General features: G+C 36.2%; 1 protein-coding gene across 1 annotated transcript; it reads left to right on the top strand.

Moving 5' to 3' along the window:
* Nucleotides 1-463: 463 nt before the first annotated feature.
* LOC141659474 (leucine-rich repeat receptor protein kinase MSP1-like) lies at nt 464-4285 on the top strand (the record flags this gene model as incomplete). Its single annotated transcript, XM_074466361.1, has 1 exon — nt 464-4285. A coding segment is annotated over one exon (3555 nt), but the record flags the coding sequence as incomplete, so codon positions are not given.
* Nucleotides 4286-10186: the final 5901 nt, after the last annotated feature.

Genomic DNA, 10186 nt, shown 5'->3' with positions numbered 1-10186 from the left:
TTCTAGCTAGTTCTTGCTATAGTTTGACAAATTAATCGAACAAGTAACCAAATTTGTTGTGTTGGGATTAAAACGAAACATATTATTAACCGTATGAAAAGATAATGAGCAAATAATTCCATAAAGGCTTGCATAGAAGTTGTTATCTTTAGGGAATTTTCATTCAAAAGGTTGTTAGAATTGGCCCTTTTCGCGTTCTTGTACATTCTATATCTGTTATCATCTCAGTTCCGTTGATCTCTGCAACTGCAGGATGGCTGTAATCATCGTATTTCTCTACTTCATATTGTTACGTGTATGTGATGCTACTCATTCAGATGAAATGAAGTCGCTGATGGTTCTAAGAAACTCTCTGATCCACAAAAGAGATGCATTCCCCAGCTGGTTTGATGCGAAGATTCCTCCATGCAACTGGACTGGAATAGAGTGTGATGGTCCAGTAATCTCACTGATAGACTTATCTTGTACATTGTCACCCTTACATATTCCATTTCCAAGTGTTGTTGCGAATTTTAGTTCCCTGAAACACCTCAATTTAAGTGGCTGCGGTTTGGCTGGAAGTGTTCCTCCGGATATTTGGAATTTAAAGAATTTGGAGACGATGGACTTGAGCGCAAACAATCTGGTTGGGACACTGCCTCCAACTCTCTCTTTCCTGCAAAATTTGAGACAGCTTGTGCTTGATGAGAATAGTTTTTCTGGCCCTTTACCGTCAACAGTTGGTCACCTTAGAGAGCTTTTTGAATTGTCTGTGCATGCAAACGCTTTTTCTGGAGAACTTCCTAAGGAGCTTGGGTATTTAAAGAATTTGGAGTCTCTGGACCTCGCTTTTAATCACTTCTCGGGGGAAATTCCTTCTACTTTCAGCAACCTTACAAGTATTTTGTATGTGGATTTGAGTCATAACAAATTAACAGGAGCAATATTCCCTGAAATTGGAAACTTGTCGATGCTTAGAGTAATTGATCTCTCGTGGAATCCACTAACAGGATCCTTGCCGTCAACAATTGGTAATTTGAAAGACCTAGAAGTGCTTACTTTACAAAACTGCAGATTCACAGGAAACATTCCCGAGGAAATGTCTAAATTGACAGCCTTGGCTACACTAGACATAGTCCAGAATAATTTTGAGGGAGAACTACCTTCAAGCTTTGGCAAGCTTGGAAATCTTACTTATCTTCTAGCCATGAATGCTGGATTGAGTGGATCTATTCCAGGAACATTAGGGAACTGCAAGAAACTAAGTATCCTGGACTTATCTTTCAATTTATTATCTGGTCCTTTGCCTGATGATCTTGCAAAGCTAGAATCACTCAACTCACTTGTTCTCGAGTCAAATCACCTGTCTGGTACATTACCCGAGTGGCTTTTCAAGTTGAAGCGTGTAGGTTTGTTAATGTTATCAAAAAACAACTTTTATGGACCTTTACCAGCACTTGATATGCCATCTCTAATGCTTCTTGATGTCAGTTCTAATCAGCTTTCTGGTGAGTTGCCTGAAGGAATTTGTCAAGCCAGTTCACTGACCTCTTTACGATTGTCTGACAACAATTTCAATGGTAACATAGACAACACTTTCCGGGATTGCTTAGGTCTCACAGACTTGGTGTTGTCTGGAAACAAATTGAGTGGTTCCATGCCTGCATATTTTGGGGAGCTTCAACTGGTTACGCTGGAACTTTCCAAAAATCAGTTCTCTGGAACTGTACCTAATCTTCTTTGGGAATCCAAAACACTAATGGAGCTGTCACTAAGCAACAATATGTTTGAAGGTCAGATACCAGCTGAAGTATCTAAAGTTTCTACCCTACAAAGGCTTCAACTCGATAATAATCTCTTTGAAGGAAGCATTCCAAGTTCCATTGGCCAACTCAAAAACTTAACTAATTTATCACTAAATGGTAACAAGTTGACAGGAGATGTACCATTAGAGCTTTTTGAGTGCAGGGAGATTGTGTCTTTAGACCTTGGCTCTAATCAACTCACAGGTTCTATCCCGAAAGCCATATCTCAGTTGAAAATGCTTGACAACCTTGTGTTGTCAAACAACGCATTATCAGGTCAGATACCGCAGGAAATTTGCTCTGGGTTTCAGAAAGTACCTTTACCTGATTCTGAGTACGTCCAGCATTATGGCATGCTTGATCTGTCCAATAACGAGTTATATGGACCAATTCCTTCATCGATCAAGCAGTGCATCATTGTGAGGGAACTACTGCTGCAGGGAAACAAACTTAACGGGAGCATTCCTTGTGAGATAGCTGAACTGACAAACTTAACTCTTCTTGATCTCTCTTACAATTTTCTGAAAGAACCAACTGCTCCTTCATTCTTCTCAATGAGAAATATCCAAGGACTGACACTTTCACATAACCAGTTAAGTGGTCAAATCCCTGATGATATTGGATCACTGATGCCGAGTTTAGCAAAAGTCGACTTAGCTGGTAATCAGCTCACAGGTTCACTTCCTTCATCTTTGTTCAATATCAAGAGCTTGACCTACTTAGATGTTAGCACAAACTCTTTCTCTGGACCGATATCTTTCAGTCTTAAGACCACCAGTTCTCTTGTCGTCCTAAATGCCAGTAACAACAATTTTTCTGGAACCTTTGGTGATAGTGTCTGTAATTTAACCACCCTTTCCATCCTAGACATTCACAACAACGCATTTACTGGAAGCTTTCCTTCTCTCCTCTCCAGTCTTGATGCAATGACATACCTAGACTTTTCCAACAACAAGTTCCATGACCCGTTTCCCTGCAGTATTTGTAACATTGAAGGCCTCGCATTTTCCAACTTCAGTGGCAACAGTTTCAGTAGCCAGGTGCCAGAAACTTGTAAACAGACCACACTGTGCACATCTTATCAAGCATCTCCACCTTCAGGGCACAAGTACTCTCCGCCACTTTTAAATCATGCCTCTATATTAGCTATCATACTTAGTGCTTCCTGTATATTTATAGTCCTACTCTTTGCACTTGTACTATGGCGCATGCTGCGACATGAAGCTCTAACTCTTGACTGTGGAAAGGGTACATTAGAGTCAGAGTCCATGGACGTGCTTCTAGGAAAGAGGCGAAAGGAACCACTGAGCATCAATATCGCGACATTTGAGCAATCACTTGTTCGTGTAAACCCTTCAGATATATTGGCAGCAACCGAGAATTTTAGCAAGACTAATATTATCGGTGATGGTGGATTTGGCACAGTTTATAAAGCATTTCTTCCAGAAGGTCAAATTATTGCTGTCAAAAGGCTTAATGGAAATCATTTTCATGGTGATAGGGAGTTCTTGGCTGAAATGGAAACTATCGGGAAAGTTAATCATGAAAATTTGGTTCCTTTACTGGGGTATTGTGTCTGTGCTGATGATAGATTTCTGATATATGAATACATGGAAAATGGAAGTGTTGATGTGTGGTTGAGAAATCAGGCAGATGAAGTTGATTTACTCGATTGGCCAACTCGATTCAAAATCAGCTTAGGATCAGCTAAAGGAATTGCCTTCTTGCATCATGGTTTTGTGCCTCACATCATCCATAGAGACATCAAAGCAAGCAATATCTTATTAGACAGCAAATTCGAGCCAAGGGTATCAGATTTTGGACTAGCTAGAATTATCAGTGCATGTGAAACACATGTTAGCACTATGCTTGCTGGGACACTGGGATACATTCCTCCTGAGTATGGTCAGACAATGGTAGCTAGTACTAGGGGTGATGTCTATAGCTTTGGAGTAGTCATGATGGAATTGGTCACGGGGAGGGCACCAACAGGACAAGCTGACATCGAGGGGGGAAATCTTGTAGGTTGGGTCAGACGGATGGTTGCAACCGGGAGGCAATGTGAAGTACTAGATCCATATGTCTCTAATTCAACAATGTGGAAAGACCAGATGCTGCATGTTCTGAGAATTGCACGTTCTTGCACGCATGAAGATCCATTCAAGCGGCCTACAATGCCTGAGGTTGTGACAATGCTGGAGGAGATCAAGAAAACTGGCGCCTATGATGATTAAAATCAAATCTCTCAATGTAAGGTTTGTATCCTTAGGAAAAGAACTTGTCATTACTTCAATATATGTCAGTATTCGTAGTGACTGATGAGCTATGTAATTGTCAATTGAGATCAAAGATATCTAGTCAAGGAACATTTGATGCAAACAAACAGTATATCTGAGCAATTATACGCAGTTCTATAGTTACCTAGCTGCATTGACAGCAGATGATGAAGCAAATGTGCTTATTCTCTTTATCTATAAATACTTGAAGCAGATTACAACAGAGCAATCTATATTATTCACCATTTATAGAACACTTGATTATTTTCTGCTTTACCTATTAACTCATAAATAGTACTTTGACATGCTTCTGTGTTACAAATTCTCAACATTACCTCTAGACCTTTCTTCTTATACAACAATGCCAGATTCTTCGTCACATCATCGTACTTTTGATTCATATCCTCGAGTTCTTCTTGAACTCCAGTCCGAATAGTGTCAATCCCATAGTGATGCATGAGTTTAACTGCTTTTAGCACTTGCATCCGCAGAGTTGGCTTTTCTTTCCTCCGCAGATCATTATTTTCAACCAATTCCAGCAGTTCATCGAACAAAGTTGACAGCTTTTTAGCTTGCCCGTAGATGAGCAGGTGTCGATGTGCATTTTCAAGTTCGTACAGAGCTTTAGGCAATGCTGTTGATCTCATACTTCCGCGATAGTTGATGATGGGATGATTTTCATAGACTGCTGGTATGGAAAACATTGCTGATCTTACATCATCTTGTTTACCCTTGATCCCTTGCTGATTTCTATGTTTATTTTCTTTCACCAATTCACTATACATATCGGATCTTAAAGTATCTTGAATATGCTCTATGCCTTGCTTATTTTTATCTTCATTTGCTGGCACCACTTGGAAGTACTTATGAGGTCTTATACGATCTCGTAAATGGTCAATCCTTTCCCAATTTTCATCTTCATTTTCTTGCACCAGTTCATCATAGTGCTTGTTGGATCTAATGCAACCTTGAATATGCTCGATGTCCTGCTGATTTTCATATTCAAATGCTTGCACCGGTATAGAGTGCTTATTGGATCTTACACAACCTCCAATATGCTCGATGTCCTGCTGATTTTCATCTTCAAATGCTTGCACCGGTATAGAGTGCTTATTGGATCTTACACAACCTCCAATATGCTCGATGTCCTGCTGATTTTCATCTTCAAATGCTTGCACCGGTACAGATTGCTTATTGGACCTTATACAACCTTCAATATGCTCGATGTCCTGATGAATTTGGTCTGTTTTTGGCAGAACCGGTTCAGAGTGCTTGCAGGATCTTATAAAACCTCGAATATGCTCAATGCCCTGCTGAATTCTATCTGCTTTTGGCAGCACCGGTCCAGAGTGCTTGTTGGATCTTATAAAACCTCGAATATCCTCGATCTCTTGTTGATTTTCATCTTCATTGGCTTGCCCAACTTTATAGTGCTTATTTGAGCCTACAAAACCTCGAACATTCTTGTCTTTTGGTGGCACCACTGTCAATGTCAATCCCAACCTAGCTCGAATGCTCTCGATCCCCAACTCATATTTATTTATGTGTTTCTAAGCGCTGCAGTTGCTTTCGCAAAGCATCAGAACCAACTTCAGGAAATGTGTGATAATATTCCGGTGCCATATCAGTTGGGGGATCATTTGATATGAGTGAGTGCACAAGCTGAGACCATGCCTCTGCAGCAATTGCTTTAGAAGTAGTACTGTCTAAAGCCATAGTATTTTGTGAGAAAACTCTGTGTTTTTGTAGACTTTTAGACTTTCTAATCACCGCGTAAACTGATCACTTGTTCAGTAGAAGTTTCAGAAGATCATTGTAGACACGGAAAATACTAATGCACGCGGCAAAAAAATTGAATGAGTGTGCAGATGAGACCTTTAGCAAGTGACCATGGCTGATGGAAACACATCTAGAGTTTAGTAGGGACCAGAGTATGTCCTAAAATCGTACTCCCTCCGTCCAAATGGATTGTTTACGTTAATTTTCGGCACGCTTTTCAATGCTCGTTTAAAGTATAGTTTCATAATATTTTTAAAAAAAAAAATTGAATAAAAATTTTATGTTTAAACTTATTTTCAAAAAAAAAAATTTGAAAAAACATTATGAAACTATACTTTATAAAAGTCTTGAAATGCGTGTATAATAGTAACGTAAACATCCCAGTGGGACGGAGAGAGTAATTCGTAAACGAGCCGATCCGAACTCTAGAAGTATTTGAGTTTTCGTTGTCATACCCAATAGCACCTTGCTATAATTATCACGTCACAAAAGAATTAAAAAGAGAGGGAAATAGAGAATAAATCAAAAATGAATAAAGTTATGATTCATGAACTGTTGGTTAAATTAATACTCCCTCCGTCCCCCTCAATTTTTTACATTAGGGGACAGGGACTCGGCACACACTTTAATGCTCTTATTAAATGTAGTTGCATAATTATTTTTAAAATTTTTTTTTTCTAAACAAAAATATAATGTTCAAACTTTCATAAAAAAAAGAAAATTTTAAAAATAAATTACGGAAGTATATTTTATAGTTGTCTTAAAATACGTGTCAAGCATGTGAAAAAAACTGTAAAGAATTGAGAGGGACGGAGGTAGTAACAATTTAGTTAAATATAAAACCAATTATCGGAAATCAAAAATTATTTTTCGGTTCTAAATTAGAACAATAACTACACCTATTTTTACGGTTTTGAACTAACATTGGCTTCATTGATCCATAGCTACAACTCCGTAAATCAATTCATATTCAGTTCTGTTTATTGTTGATCGAGCCTGATGTTAACAAATTATCAAGCCTACTTGGTTTCTTAAAAAATATAACAAAAAAAAAAATCTCAAGTCCCAAAAGCCGAAAAACATGATTTAGACGATCCTGTACTAAGAGCTAAATTAGCGCACATTTTTAACTCATAAGTTACTTATATAATATCTCAAACGAGAAACCTATAAGCATCATCCGAAAGTGAAATGGCTGCTCTTAGCTATCTAATTGTTGAAAGTTTTAGAGGTCTCAAAACATACAGTTGATCAATCTTCTTCGAACATACAATCAATCAATCTTCCTCGAACATACAATCGATCAATCTTCCTCGAGCGCTCAATCCAAAGCAGTACACCAATGCATATGCATCAATTAAACTGTTGTCGAAACAAACAAGCCTACGCTCCTTTCATCGCCTTCTAATAAGCGCGATAAAAGTAGTCTTAAAATCAGTACATACCACTGCTCAGGCAGCAGCAGCTGAGAAATCAGCTCTCACACCTTAACATAATTGCATTTAATAAGACTACTAAAATAAGCCGAAAAACATAATAAGCCGAAAAACATGATTTAGACGATCCTGTACTAAGAGCTAAATTAGCACACATTTTTAACTCATAAGTTACTTATATAATATCTCAAACGAGAAACCTATAAGCATCATCCGAAAGTGAAATTGTTGCTCTTAGCTATCTAATTGTGGAAAGTTTTAGAGGTCTCAAAACATACAGTTGATCAATCTTCTTCGAACATACAATCGATCAATCTTCCTCGAGCAACATACAATTGATTAATCTTCTTCGAACATACAATTGATCATTCTTCCTCGAGCAACATACAATCGATCAATCTTCCTCGTATGTATATATATATATACATACGTATTCCTTCCGTTTCAAATTACTCGTCCAATTCAACGTCTAAAACAAATACAAAAATGGGCAAATGTACTACGTATTCCTTCCATTTCAAATTACTAGTCCAATTCAACGTCTAAAACCGATACAAAAATGTGCAACACCATGTCAATCTTGAATCTGTTTCAACTCAAACAGTCAAGAGCTGGTTGTAGTGTCACTCTATTATAATCTCCGCAGCTGTTTACTTCCTGTATTGGCATTACTTAAGCCAATCAGCTCGGCCAGCTGCATTCCCCCCTTTCATTCCCCAATTCCGAAAATAACACGTGCTCGTGAGTATTTAAATTTCCCGACCTCACAAAAACATTCATCAATTCCATAAATAAACAACCTCACAAAAACATTCACTAATTTCCGTATATAATTACGTGATCGTGAGAATTTAAATTTAGCGACCTCACAACAACATTCACTTATTCCGTAAATAAACATATGCTCGTGAGTATTTAAATTTCCCGACCTCACGAAAACATTCACTAATTCCGTAAATAAACATATGCTCGTGAGTATTTAAATTTCCCGACCTCACGAAAACATTCACTCCTCCCGTAACACGTGTGCGTGAGTATTTAAATTTCCCGACATTACGAAAACAAAACCAAAAATTAAAAAAAAAAAGATGTGAGCATCATAGCGAGCCAAGAACTGAGTAAAACAGCAACGGCTTTCTGAGATGTTCTAATTGTTAAATATTAGATCAATCCTCCTTTTATTTCTCTAAAAATTTATATATATAAGATCTAAATTCATGTATGTTCTTTATACATACATGAATAGATCTGTATATATAGAGAAATAAAGATAGAGAGTATACAGAACAGCTCTGAACGAGGCGGAGAGTGAAACGACGCCGTCGCGACGAACAGGAGGCTGTAATGTAACTCTCCAGGATGGAGGAATGGACTTTGATTAGGGTTTTGGGGTTTGCTTTGTTTTTATACTGTTTTGTAGAGAATATTATATCTGTATTCTTTGACTTTTTGCGGTCAAATTAACCGAATTTTAACCAAAATTTTCACGTTATTGAAAATATTTATAAAAATTATATTATTAGAAAGTATAATTAATCTACTTTGATATGTATTTTTCAGTTTTTCAAAATAATGAACAAATACATTTTTATTTACGATTAAAGTTGAGTCAATATAACCATCAAAAATCAAACAAGACAGATAAATTGGGACGGAGGGAGTAGTAATTTTTTTTTGAAAGAAATGGAATATAATTAATTATTTTTAGTTTTGGTTAATAATTAGAAATTTTGTCAATTTTTATTTTTCAAGGGAAGGGAAGTACTCATCCTCATCATATGTATTCTAAATAATTGTTTTGGAATTTAAAATTTCAATATTCTAATTGAAATTTTAATCATTCAAATCAAGTCGATTGGAATTTTATAATAAAATAAATTGGAGCATTCAATTAAAGTATTTAAATTTTTTTGCAAAAGTATTTTGATGAATTATTCGAAGTCTTCGCTTGTTCCGGACCGTGTGATTCGTGTTGCTCGTGTATAATGTGAAAGTATAAGTGCGTAACGTTTATGCTGATATGGAAAATTTAGATTATCGAAATCTATTCGCTCGTGTAAAATGTGAAAGTTTAAGTTCTTAACGGTGAGAAGAGATCATCTAAATCTATTCTTGAAATTTTAATCATTCAAATCAAGTCAATTGGAATTTTATAATAAAACAAAGGGTTTTTTTGAAAAATAGCCAAGGCTAAAAATTTTTTTGCAAAAATATTGTCACTTTTTTAAAAAAAATTACAAAAATACTTTTAAATTTGCAAAAATACTATTTTTCAAAAATAATTTGCAAAAATACGGTTTTTTGGCAACCGAAATCAACTGCATGCAACATTTGATGAGTTTTTCAACTACATGCAATCTCAAATCAACCAAAAAAAAACTTTATTCAACTAGTTGCATTCAGGTTGATTTTGGTTGATTCCGTAATTTTGCAAAAAAAATCAGAAGGTAGTAAAATTACAAAAAAACTTACAAAAGTTATTATTTTTGATAAATTCTCTATAATAAATTGGAGCATTCAATTAAAGTATTCAATTTTTTTTTTGCAAAAGTATTTTGATGAATTATTAGAAGTCTTCGCTTGTTCCGAATCGTGTGATCTGTGTTGCTCATGTATAATGTGAAAATATAAGTTCGTAACGTTTATGGTGATATGGAAAATTTAGATTATCGAAATCTATTCGCTCGTGTAAAATGTGAAAGTATAAGTTCGTAACCGTTACAAAAGATCATCTAAATCTATTCTTGTAAAATTAATGTGTACAGGGACACTTGAAAAATTAAATGATGATTATATGGACCTAATTAATTAGCATCATCTCTTGCAAAATTTGAGCGGTCTTATTAAGCGCTTGACACCAAATGACAAATTAACTGATAAAAGTTCATTACATTTAAATTGTGTAACAATT

This window comes from Apium graveolens, chromosome 5 (assembly GCF_009905375.1).
Source record: "Apium graveolens cultivar Ventura chromosome 5, ASM990537v1, whole genome shotgun sequence".
In the NCBI taxonomy this organism is placed as follows: domain Eukaryota; kingdom Viridiplantae; phylum Streptophyta; class Magnoliopsida; order Apiales; family Apiaceae; genus Apium; species Apium graveolens.
Note: the sequence above shows the minus strand (reverse complement) of the source record. Positions and strands in the feature narration are given on the sequence as shown.